This window comes from Callithrix jacchus, chromosome 17 (genome assembly GCF_049354715.1).
Source record: "Callithrix jacchus isolate 240 chromosome 17, calJac240_pri, whole genome shotgun sequence".
Taxonomy (NCBI): Eukaryota; Metazoa; Chordata; class Mammalia; order Primates; family Cebidae; genus Callithrix; species Callithrix jacchus.
The window spans coordinates 70,316,486-70,329,457 of NC_133518.1; the positions used below are offsets into that span (position 1 = coordinate 70,316,486).

A 12,972-nucleotide genomic window follows, 5' to 3' on the forward strand; every position below is an offset into this window, starting at 1 on the left:
ACAAGCGTGTAGGGGGCACCACGGTGAGCTGGCCGGGTCTGCTCCACCGGTGAGGATAGAGTGCAGCCTCCACCGGGAACCAGGGGCGCGAGTCGCTGCTCAGTGGCCCTGGCCTGCACGTGGCGCGGCGGGAGCAGCTGTCTAGGGGCGCGCAGCGCCAGGGGGTGAGGACTACATGTCCCGACGTGCCTCGGGCAGGGTGGGGCGGCGCCGGAGCCGGGCGGGGAGGCCGGCCAGGGCCAGGCGTGCGCAGTGGTTCTTGGGAGTGGCGGAGCGGGTCCTGCCCGGCTGTCAGCTGTGGCCCCCGGCGCCGGGCGGGGGTGGCCGCGACCATTGGCGGAGAGGCGCACGGGGCGGGGCCGGCCCCAGCCGCTGCGGGCAAGGCTGAGCAGGCGGAGGTGGGCAGCCGGCCAGGGAAGCACGGTCCGGGCGGCTGCATTCGGCCTGGCCATGGCAGCGGCGCCCCTGAAAGTGTGCATCGTGGGCTCGGGGAACTGGTGAGCAGCGGTGGGTTGGAGGCGGGGGCTCCGCCTCCAGGAAGCGCCTCTCCCGGGCGGTGAGGGCTGCGCGCTCCATGCCGCGGCGTGGGCACCCGGCTCTGCGCGCAGGGAGGCGGGGTGGGCGACCTCGCTGCGGGGCTGGACACCGCGCGCCCGAGGAGGCCGCACCGGGGACTCGCTTGGGAGGCGCAGGGCCCGCGTGCGCGCGCGGGACAGCGCGGAGAGAGGGCAGCCTGCGCACGCGGGCACCTGTCTGCGCCCTCGTTACTGAGCGCACCGAAGCCACCTGCTCGCCACGCCCGGGTGTTTTGCACGATATCCTGAGGGCGCACTCCGTTCTCCGTGGTGGATCTCCTGGGTCAAGGAATTGGAAGAGGCTCGAGCATTCTTACTGCAGTTTCGGTGTTGAGGAAACCGAGGCGGAGGGGGCTAAAGGGCTCTTGCTGCCCAAGTCACGGGCGGGGCAGGCTCTGCCCTTCAAGGTGCCCGTCTCGCCCCCGCTTCTGATAGGTCCACTATCTTAGGCGTGTCGTATCAGGAAGAAAATCCAAGTTTCAACAGGCCGCTCCCCCTGAGGCGCTGAGAATTCTTCCTTGCTGAGATGTTTGCGAAGGGTTGCGTCTCCTTGGGGCCTTATTTGACCTGAACATTTTGTAAAGCACTTTAGAAATGTCAGTTCTTCTAGTACCCTTAATCAAATGTACGTCGTGGGTGAATATAGACCTGGGGGTGTGAAGGGGAAAGGAAGCAAAGTGTAGCATGTGGTGTTTCCAAGCCTGTTTTCATTGCTGTACACTCTTTTCGCCACATTGGAGGGACTGGTGGACAATAATTAAGAGTGACAATGCCCTTTCAGTGCTCCTGGTCACCGGTTTTTCTGTGGTGTGACAGGCATCGGAAGTGCTGCAGCAGTTGGTCCTAGGTAGTTGGTCTTAGTTTCTCTCTTTCACGACTTGGCCCAGAAGGTACTTATTGGAAGAAACCTTACCTGGTTCTTCACTTTCCCATCCCAGCAAGGCCAGTAGCCTCTGTCCCCCTCTTTTGCTGGCCTGTATCATGGCATTATAAGGATTTATTTGATTATCTGTTTCCAGCATTTGAGAATGGCATCTACCCTAGTGCCTGGCATATGCCAAGTCAATACTAAGACTCAGTTGCCCAGGCTGGAGAGCAGTGGCGTGATCTTGGCTCACTGTAACCTCCACCTTCCTGAACCAAGAGATTCTTGTGCCTCATCCACCTGAGTAGCTGGGATTACAGGTGTGAGACACTGCACCCCGCCTGAAAACTGATTTTTAAAACCATAATCATATTTGATTGAATAACACATTCACATTGACAACCAAGGCCAGGTACAGTGGCTTATGCCTGTAATCCCAGAACTCTGGGAGGCAGAGGTGGGCCTAGGAGTTTAAGACCAGCATGGGCAACATGGCAAAACCCCGCCTCTACAAAAAATAAAAAATTAGTTGGGCATGGTGGTACATGCCTGTGGTCCCAGCTACTTGGGGGGCTAAGGCAGGAGAATCACCTAAGCCTGGGAGGCAGAGGTTGCAGTGAGCCAAAATCGGATCCACCATTGCCCTCTAGTCTATGAGAAGGGAATGAAACCCTGTCTCAAAAGAACAAAACAAAATTTAAAAATTAAAAAAAAGCAGCAACAGGCCAGGCACAATGGCTCATGCCTGTAATCCCAGCACTTTAGGAGTCTGAGGTGGGCAGATCACAAGGTCAAGAGATCAAGACCATCCTGGTCAACATGACAAAACCCTGTCTCTACTAAAAATACAAAAATTAGCTGGGCATGATGGTACCCGCCTGTAGTCTCAACTACGCAGGAGGCTGAGGGAGGAGAATCACTTGAACCCTGGAGGCAGAGGTTTCAGGGAGCTGAGGTTGTGCCACTGTACTCCAGCCTGGCAACAGAGCAAGACTCCATCTCAAAAAAACAAAACAACCCAAAGAGTGCCAAAGACAGTGAAACATCTCCCGTCCACATTTATTCCCCCTGAATACCTCCTGGAGGAAAACCGGTGTTACTAATTTCCTCTGTCTTTCTGGAGGAAGTCCATGCAAGTGAATGCTTACATATATTCCTTTCCTCTTCTACCCTGCAAATACTAGGGCATTGCTTACTTTTCTGTGAGCTGCATTTTTCAGTCAACAACAATGTTCTACACAACATTTAATGGAGTTGGTACCTTGCTGCTGCTTAGCTTTGCCAGTTTTAATCTCAAGGTCACTTGAGTGCAATACCAGCTTCCCTATTGGCCATGCCATTCGAAAGGCACCCATTTAGCACATGATTTTTTAACATTAGTTTTCTATTCTGTGGCATTCCACAGATAACAACCCCTCTTCCTAATTTACAAGGTGCAGGACAAGTAGCGCAGCTCTGCCATGCTGGATCTGCAGCAAGAATAGTGAAGTGAACCTCCTGCCCCCTCTGCTGGGATTTGGCTGCCTGCCCTTGGCTTCTTCATTCTAATGTACTTGACTGTTTCCTTGGCCCACTCCAGCCCAGGGAAATGGAGAAGAACTTGGCCAGTGACACTGAAGCAGAGCAATTGAGAAATGGTTTTGGCTGGCTTCCTGGCTTCATTAATTATGGGATCAGACGGGAACAGTTATTGGCTTCTCTGCCACTGCCTTGGGTACAGAGATACTCCAGTCCTAGAGAGAGGATCACGACCTCTCCAGAGGGATTCAGGAACTCAGGAACTGAAAATAACATGGAGAAGCCGCAGAGGGGTGTTCAGCTCTGGTCGGTAGATGTTTGAGTATTGCCCGGTGTAGATACTGTGGTCTAACCAGGGATGTAGGCACAGCTGGACACGGTCCCTGCCCTTGAACAACTTACCTTCAGGAACACGATCAGTAAGGGGTGGAAAGTAAGACCAAAGGAAATGCCAAGTGGAATGGAGTAACTGCTCTGTTGCATTTTAAATTGTGTTTCTTTTCTTTTTTTTTTTTTTTTTTTGAGACAGAGGCTTACTCTTGTTGCCCAGGCTGGAGTGCAATGGCGCCATCTCGGCTCACTGCAACCTCCACCTCCTCCTGGGTTCAAGCGATTCTCCTGCCTCAGTCTCCTGAGTAGCTGGGATTACAGGCGCCTTGCCACCACACCAGGCTAATCTTCTTTGTATTTTAGTAGAGACAGAGTTTCACCACGTTGGCCAGGCTCGTCTCAAACTCCTGACCTCAGGTGAGCCACCCACCTCGGCCTCCCAAAGTGCTGGGACTGCATGCGTGAGCTACCACCCCGGCCTTAAATTTTGTTTTTTAAAGTGTGGTCCAAAGACTACCCATGTCAGAATTAACACTGAAACTAGACTTACTTAATCACATCTCCTGAGAATGAGACTTTTATTTTTTTCTGAAGGAACTTTAGCCTTTTGCCAATTTTAATATGGATCACCAAGAGGTAAACCTACCCTTTCAGATCTGGTTCTTACTTCAGGAATGTCAAGTTGCTTAAGCAATATTTATACTTGGAACTTTAAGGCAGTTTAGCCTGCTTGTATAAATAATAGTATTTGTCACATATAAGCTTATAGCTAAAAGGTAGCCAGAACTGTCACATGGAGAGCCTCTCCCAAGTCAACCGTCATCAGTTACAATACAGTTACCAGAATATTAAATCTAGCTGGCTTGCCAGGGAGCTTCAGCCGGAAGAACCTGGGCAGGAAAGTAAACGTGTTGTATAACATGCCCTCGTCCTGTCCTTTGGTGAACCTCATTTTTCTCTATACAGATCAGAGAGAGGGGGCCAGAGGAGGGGCCCTCATGCATCCAGCTGAGCCTTGCTGCGCTGCCCATTGCCTGGGGTGCAGGGAGGGACTTCCTAACCTGCATGACTTTTCCTGGCCTTGTGACTTTGACTTGGAAAAACAATAAAAGCTTTTTAGATTCCTTCAAAGATGAAACAGAGTTTCTTTTCTTTCTTTTCTTTTTGTTGTTGTTGTTGTTGAGATAAGAGTCAGCTCTGTCACCCAGGCTGGATTGCAATGTGCCATTTTAGCTCAGTGCAACCTCCATATCCTGGGTTTAAGTGATTCTCATGCCTCACCCTCCTGAGTAGCTGGGATTACAGGTGGGCACCACCACTCCTGGGTAATGTTTGTATTTTTAGTAGAGACAGGGTTTTGCCATGTTGGGCAGGCTGGTCTTGAACTCCTGGCATCAAGTGATCTGCCTGCCTCGGCCTCCCAAAGTGCTGGGATTACAGGCATATGTTGAGAAATGTTACGTTTGTGAATATATATGTTGAGAAATGTTAATTTTATGAATATTGATGAATACTGAGTGTATGATAGACTACATTGTTTGCTAGGAAGAATGATGGCAAGACAAACCTAGCTGACTGCCTCCCCCAAGTAGAAAACTACTTGGGGTTTTCCAAAGTGGCAGGACAATGTATAAATATCATACACCAGATAAAACAATTCTTTGAGATAGCTGACCCTGCCCCCATAGCTCCCTCGTGGAGAATACCTTTTGGCTTGTTTGTATTACTAGTGGTAAGCGGACAGTAGCTGCCTACTTGGTATGTTTTTGTGTTATGAGAAAATACAGAACACCTGTTTGTTAATCACCTGTTCAGAGAGAATAAATATGTGGATCAGAATCTGCTCAGGACCTTCAGCCTGGAATGCTGTCAGCCCTGAGGCTATCAGTTCGGAAGGCTGCTGGCCCTCTGGCTAGACCCACTTTGCTGTTTTATCTGGGTGTCCGCTTCTCATCTTCTTCAGCGCCGCCTGGGCGGGGGTCTCTCTGGCAGAGCTGGTACTCGGTAGGCTTGAGCCACCGTGCCTGGCCCAAAGTTTCTTTCTTTTAACCAACACTTTGGGTAGATCACCCAGACAGTTGAAAATACAGTTCTAGCGTTAAAACTTCAGGACTGTATTGACAGACAAACCTCTGCGATGGGAAGCATACATCTAGAAACACATCCTAAATTTCCTTTGGAGGCGGGGTAGTACAGTGGTATAAGAAAGAGCTTGGGAATCTGACTGCCTAGGTTTCTGCCTGGGTCCCCTACTTGGCAGCTCTGAGGCCTTGGGAAAAGTGCTTCTCTCTAAGAATCATATATTGGTACCTGCTGTCTGGGATCATGGTAAGGATTAAGTGAAATGTTCTGGGACAGTGCATGGTGACTGGCACGCAATAAATGACAGTTGCTGTTATTAGTTTCATCATCGTTGATCAGAGCTGTCATTAAGTCACAAAATGGACTGGATTGGGGTTTGACCAAGGGGTAGAGAGGCAGAAGATGGGAGAGAAGGCAGGAGAAGAGCAGAGTGGCTGATAGGCAGCTGGAGGAGTGTCCTTGGGAGTTGTCTGTCTCTTCCCCTTGTTTTCTTTTTTTTTTGAGACGGAGTTTCGCTCTTGTTACCCAGGCTGGAGTGCAATGGTGCGATCTTGGCTCACCGCAACCTCCGCCTCCTGGGCTCAGGTAATTCTCCTGCCTCAGCCTCCTGAGTAGCTGGGATTACAGGCACGCGCCACCATGCCCAGCTAATTTTTTTTGTATTTTTAGTAGAGACGGGGTTTCACCATGTTGACCAGGATGGTCTCGATCTCTTGACCTCATGATCCACCCGCCTCAGCCTCCCAAAGTGCTGGGATTACAGGTGTGAGCCACCGCGCCCGGCCTCTTCCCCTTGTTTTCACATCACCCCACAGCCTGACGTTTGCTCTGAGACTGAAGGTCAGGGAGAGCTTTGGCCCACTTTGCAATGATGACCGAAGCTGGACCTGTGACTCTGTCTTTTTTTGTTGTTGTTGTTCTGCTGGAACCGGCTGGGTGCAGGATCCTGGATGTTCGTCTGCCCTGGGCTCCCTTTTGTCTGTGCTACTCAGTTTCTGTTGTGATGCTCACCACACAGAGAGCTCAGAGGCAATTTGAGTGACTAAAAGTTAGCTCCTTTATAGTCAGAAATAATCCTTCCCTGAGGACAGGTGCTCTGTCACACTTCTGCCTTGGAAGTTGGAGTGCGAGTTGATAGGATGGACTGGAGGTGAACTGGGAAGAGAGTCAGAGTTCCCTCATGGACTAAGATGAGAAAGTTTGTACAGTTTTTTTAAAAGTAATATTTAATCACCTGCTTCCTTCATCTCCCCTACCTGCTCGGTATACAAATCATGAGCGTGGCCGGGTGCAGTGGCTCATGCCTGTAATCTCAACACTTTGGGAGGCTGAGGTGGAAGAATCATTTGAGCCCCTTAGTTTGAGTGAAGCCTGAGAAACAGAGCAAGACCCTGTCTCTAAATGTTAAAAACGTAGAAATTTAATAAAATATAAATAAAATAAAAATCATGGCCAGGCACAGCGGCTCATACCTGTAATCCCAACACTTTGGGAGGCTGAGGCAGGTAGATTTCTTGAACCTAGGAGCCTGAGACCAGCCTAGACAACATAGTGAGACCCTATTTCTACAAAATATACAGAAATTAGCTGGGCATGAAGGCATGCACCTGTAGTCCCACCCACTTGGGACGCTAAGGCAGGAGAATCCTTTGAGCCCAGGAGGCAAAGGTTGCAGTGAGCCAAGACGGTGCCTTTGCACTCCAGCCTGGGAACAAGAGTGAGAGTCCAACTCAAAACAAATAAATGAAACATAATTTAAAATGTAACAGAGCAGTTGCTCCATTCCACTTGGCATTTCTTCAAAAAATAGTAATAATATAATAATGACTACTATTCTAGGATGAGTTGAGCGCTCTTGGTTTCTTAACTTAACCTTTCATTTCTTAACCCTCACCTCTTCCATCATTCTTCCATTCCACATCCTCTCTCCCTTAGGAGGGATAAGTACAATAATGGATCATTTTCTGTGTGTCAGGTACATGTGTTATTTATTTAAACAGTATAACAGGCCTGTGGGGTACTACTGTCATCCCTATGTTAGATGATGTGACTAAGATTTGGAGAAAACTTGCTTAGATCAACAGTTAATAAGGTGGACTAGAAACCCAGATCCTTTTAACCCCAAAGAGTATGTTTCTGTAAATTCTTACCATTTTCAGTGTGAAACATACTTTACATGAGGACAAACACCATTTTCAAAAAATGTTGAATATTCTCCCAACAGAAGTCCAATTTTATATTCCCCTTCTGAGAAATAAAAGAAACAAGGCCTTAAAAATCATCTTACTCAGTTTCCCATCAAAGTAGTCATCCCTTCTCCTGTAGATATGACAGATGATTATAGTTTACTATTTTCAAGGCAATTGATCTTAAAATTAATTAGCAGATTGTTAGAAAAATCTTACCTTTTTTTCTTCTTTGTATATGAAGAAAAATCTTAGAAAAATCTAAGCTGAAGATCTCTCACCTCCAACTTTTACCTATTAATCCAAGAGCAGCACCTGGGTGCACCTACTCAGAATCTAAGCCATGTCCTTTTGGTTAGAAAAGTTACATGTCTCCTAAATCTTGTCTCTGGCAGGCCAAGTAGCATCCCCAAGTCTCCCAGTGGTTGCAGGTGGACAGTGGTTTCTGGGGTCCTCACCATCTGTGTCACCCTTCTCATTTTCCTTTCCTCCTCCCCAGCTTGGTGATGTTAGGAACTAAGCTCATTGTGCCGGAAGTGAACTGGGCTCCCGTGAGGCTATACTGGTGACGCTTTGTAGTTATTCTGCTTTCAGGTTCAGTCTCTTCCGCAGTTGGAGGAGAACTGAATCAGTCATCTCTCGCTGCCTAACAGTCTACTCGCAAGCTTACTGGCTTCAGACAGCGATCATTTATTAGCTCATGATTCTGGGGTTCAGCAACTTGGGCTGACTAACCTAGGCAGATTTTCCGCTCATCAAGCCTGGGCTAACTCATATGGCTGTGGTTGGCTGCTGGGTCGGTTGGACACTCACACCCCACCTTTTTGTTGTTGTTGGCTTTTGAAGGTCTCACTCTGTCGCCCATGCTGGAGTGCAGTGGTGTGATCACAACTCATTGTAGCCTCAGCCTCCCAGGCTCAAGCAATCCTTCCACCTTAGCTTTCCAAGGAGCTGGGACTAGAGGTGCACACCACCATGCCTGGCTAATTTTCCAATTTCTTCATAGAGGTGGGGTCTTGCTATGTTGCCCAGGCTAATTTTGAATACCTGGGCTCGAGTGGTCCTCCTGCCTTGGCCTCCCAAAGTACTACGATTACAGGCATGGGTCACTGCGGCCAGCCTGGCTGGGACTCTCTGCCCTAGAGGACCTCCTTCACGTCTGGCAGTGGGCAGGCTTCAGCCAGCACGGCAGGAGTGACCAGCCCACATGTGTCTCATCCTTCAGCAGGCTAGCTCAGACTTCTCCATGTGGTGGTTGGGTTGTAACAAGAGTAAGAGAAGGCAAGCCTTCATGAGCTTAATAGGCACTCTTCGAGCTGTAGCACAGATGAGGCCAGATGCTTTTCTAGTCCATGTGTTCAGGAGATTCAATTTCCTAAATCTGTGGCTTTAAATTTTTTGACTTGCAACTAGCCGACATACAGTTTTATATTATGATGGAGGATGCTTCATATTCAAGCAGAGACAAATATTTCACAGTAGCAAATGTTGCTGTGGGTGATTAACTGTGATCTCTTCTCCTTGTAATTATTCTGTACCTGCATAATCTTCAGTTTGAGAAACACTGTTCTAGATAGTAAAACAGGCTCTCCTTATCATCACAGTCAGAGTGGTTCTGCGGATGTACATGTATATCCTAAGAAAACGATATCCTCAGCATTTGAATTTTCTCTACCTGGTTTTTCCAGTGCTGAAGAAAGGAAGTGGTTTTCATGGGTCATAGGCAATCAAGAACCAAAGGATTTGTGTTTCTCCAGTCCTGGAGGAGACCTCTAACCTGATAACCCTAACACTGGCTATCTGGACAGAAATAGTCCCAAGATGAAATCAGTAATTCATGTAGCTACCTCCCCTTGTTGGAAATGGCTTCAAGCATCTAAACCCCTTTTGTGTAGGTTGAACTTTTTTTTTTTTTTTTTTTTTGAGATGGAGTCTGTCACCCAGGCTGGAGTGCAGTGACGCTATCTCAGATCATTGCAACCTCCACCTCCCAGGTTCATGTGATTCTCCTGCCTGAGCCTACCAAGTAGCTGGGACTACAGGTGTGTGCCACCACACCTGGGTAATTTTTTATATTTTTAGTAGAGATGGAATTTCACCATGTTAGCCAGAATGATCTTGACCTCCTGACCTTGTGATCTGCCCACCTCGGCCTCCCAAAGTGCTGGGATTACAGGCATGAGCCACTGCGCGGCTGAACTTTTATAACTTGGGTTTCTTGAGTGGATCCACCTAGTGATGGGAAGTGCCTTTTAGAGACTCTGCTCCATGGTTCTCTGCTGTGTGGGTTGTCTGCTGCGATTCTACATGTGCAAATACTTTGACAACTGTAAAATGTTATATAAATGTTAGAAATGATTATGGATAAATTTTCATTATCACATATAACTAAGTGATCGTGCATTCACATTTGCCTTGGACTGTGGTTTATACTTGTCCCAGTCTAATTTCAGAGCATTCTCAAAAGGATCTTATTTTAAACAATAAATCTTATGGTAACCTGCTAAACTGAACTCTGTTTAAGTAACATGATTCTGATCCTTACCAGGACCAGCAATGAGGGCGGATAGATTTCATCTCAAGCGCTGACTCTAGTTGATTGATGGTGGCTGCCTAGAGTTCTGTGTTAAGAAAGGTTCTGGGGAGGAGAGTAGCTTTGGCAGGAAAGGGTGCTGTGACCTATGATAGCAAGCTGGGGTAGGGATTGGGGCGGGGACTGACAGCATCGAGCTTGGACTGATTTACTGCTACCAATTTTACTGCTACTCAGATTTAAATTGACCACAACTTGGACTAGTTACTTCTACCAAGGTAGAACCCATCCGTGAGGCCTTGCCTGGCACAGCCAGCTCACGCTCGGCTTTGGCCCACAGCTGCACAAATGTTACATTCAGTAGTAAGGACTCTCCCTGTTGACCCCTGAAGCACTTTATGTGTCACCTCTGTTAATCCTTACAGTACAAAGTACTGTATGGTCATCATCCTTACTCTATAATGAGTCTGAGCCTACAGAAGTTGTGTAATATGTTCTAAGTTACACAGATACTATGCAGTGGAGTGGTTGAAGTTCTCTGCCTTCCTGCCCACTTGAAATGTGGCTACTGGGACTAAATTTAAATGTTAACTAATTAAAATGTAAACACTATGTGTAGCTACGTATGCAGCGGGGCTCTCCATCCTTATTTTCTCCTTGCTTTTTCATTTAACTGTGTCTTGAAGCCCTCTCCATATCTATACTTAATAATGTCTTCGTTATTTTTTATACCTGTATAATATTCCTGGGTATAGATAGGCTTTTGTTTAATCAGTTGCCCCTTGATGGATATTCTAAGAGTTCTGCAGCGAATAGCCTTACACTCAGCCATCTGCATATATGTTGGGAGAAGCCACAACTATTAACAATACAGGAGAAATAGTTTAGTCATGATTTCTTGCTTCATATTTCACTTTGTAATAAGCAAAGAAGATGGAGAGTGACATTCCAGCTGTAGAGGGCCTAGAAATATGAGCAGAAAGGCGGTTTGTTTGTTGTGGATTACCTAGCATGTCTAGTGTAGGGCTCAGGTTTGAAAGCTGAGATTTTGCGTCATTGAGACTCTGGTGGATGTTTGCAGGTGGTTTGCAGTGGTTCTCCTTACCCAGGAATGAGGGCAGGAGTGTATAGTCTTCAGTTACTGTGTCAACAGAGACCACATGCCAGTGGCTGTCAGAATGTGCACTACCCGGTTCTTTCCATTATCCATAGATGGGGCTGCAGAATGCGTTTATCTAAAAAGTTTGGACTAGGATGTAGAATATGCTTGTTTGAAGCACCATGGATGACAGTTTGGTTCTCTGCCATCCTTGCTTAAGAGCGGTGGTCTTTAAAGGCAATTTGAGACTGTGACTGAGGCGTTCTCCAGGACCCTGTGGGTGTTCTCCTGAGTGCCCAGGTAGGTTCTCCTGCTACCTGTGCCTTTGATTCTGATCTGAATTAATCACTGGCTCTTCCTCCATTCCCTCAGATGAACATTGTTCCCAGGGTATGTGGGGTTTGATAGCACAGCTGGCCCGGTGGTGGATAGCCATTTTACAACAGCTGATAGAGGTGTGTTCTGTCCCAAACTGCTCATAGTTGGCTGCTCTGAAAACATATTGAAATAAGTATCGACGAAAATGAGACTTCAGGGGCATCTGTGGATTTCAGTTACCTCCATAGTTTCTATTTTCTGCTTGGCTAACAGGCCTTGGGACTTGCTGAAACTTGTCTGCCTTGGATTTGGGGTCTGTTAAAATCTCTAAATGGGAATGATTTATTATCAGAATAAAAAAATAAAGTAATACAGGTCTGTTTGGGAAAATTTGGAAGATAGGCAAGTATGAAGAACACAATAATATTTGCTTGTAACCTTACCAACAAGAAAGTGATGTATTCATGCAAGAGATGTTTCTTGTGCATCTACTATATCAATACGTCAATTTCAACATGCACGTGACTCTCTTGGGGATTGTGTTACAGAGCAGATTCTGATTCAGCAGGTCTGGGGTGGGGCCTGAGGTTTGGCATTTCCAACTAGTTCCCGGGGATGTTTTCACTGCTGGTCCACAAAGTACACTTTTAATAGGATCTGACCACAGGCTGGGTCTTATGCTAGTTCTTGTGTGTTTTCTTGCAATCATTTTTAAATGTATTTGGGTTTTTTTAAATTGTGAGAAAACACACATAACATAAAATTTACCATCTTAACCATTTTTTAAGCATACAGTGTAGTAGGGTTAAGAATATTCACCTTGTTTGTATTGAAAACAGTGAAAATGTTGACAAGAATTTGATCTCCAGAATTCATCTTGCAAACCTGAAACTCTATATTCATTAAGCAACAGTTCCTCAATCCACTCTTTCCCCAGCCCCTGGAAATCACACTTTCTGCTTTCTGTCTCTATGAATTTGACTACTCTAGGTACTTCATATAAGTAGAATTCTACATTATTTATCCTTCTGTGTCTGGCTTATTTCAATTAGCATAGTGTCCTCAAGCTTCATCCATGTTGTAACGTGTTAGAATTTCTTTTTTAAGGCTGGATAATATCCCTTTGTATGTGTAGACCGCATTTTGCTTGTTCATTCATCAGCTGATACGGTTGCTTCTACCTTTTGACAATTGTGAACAGTGCCGCTGTGAACATGGGTGTACAAATACTTCTTTGAGACTCTGCTTTCAATTATTGGGGTATTTACCCAGAAACAGAATTGCTTGATCATATGTTACCTCTATTTTTAATTTTTTGAGGAACTGCATTTGGTTTTCCACAGTGGCTGCAGTATTTTACAATTCTACCAACAGTGTAACATGGGTCCCGATTTCTCTGCATCCTGTCAACACTTATTATTTTCTGTGTTTTTGATAGTAGCCATCTAAGTGGATCTGAGGTGGCA

General features: G+C 46.7%; 1 protein-coding gene across 1 annotated transcript in view; it reads left to right on the forward strand.

Annotated features, from left to right (window-relative positions):
- The first annotated feature begins 249 nt into the window (after positions 1 to 249).
- Positions 250 to 12,972, forward strand: part of GPD1L (glycerol-3-phosphate dehydrogenase 1 like) — a 62,149-nt gene continuing 49,426 nt past the window's right edge. Inside the window, exon 1 of the mRNA XM_008983957.5 lies at positions 250 to 497. Coding sequence (XP_008982205.3) covers positions 451 to 497 — 47 coding nt within the window. The 5' untranslated portion in view covers positions 250 to 450. The remainder of the gene's footprint in view (positions 498 to 12,972) is intronic.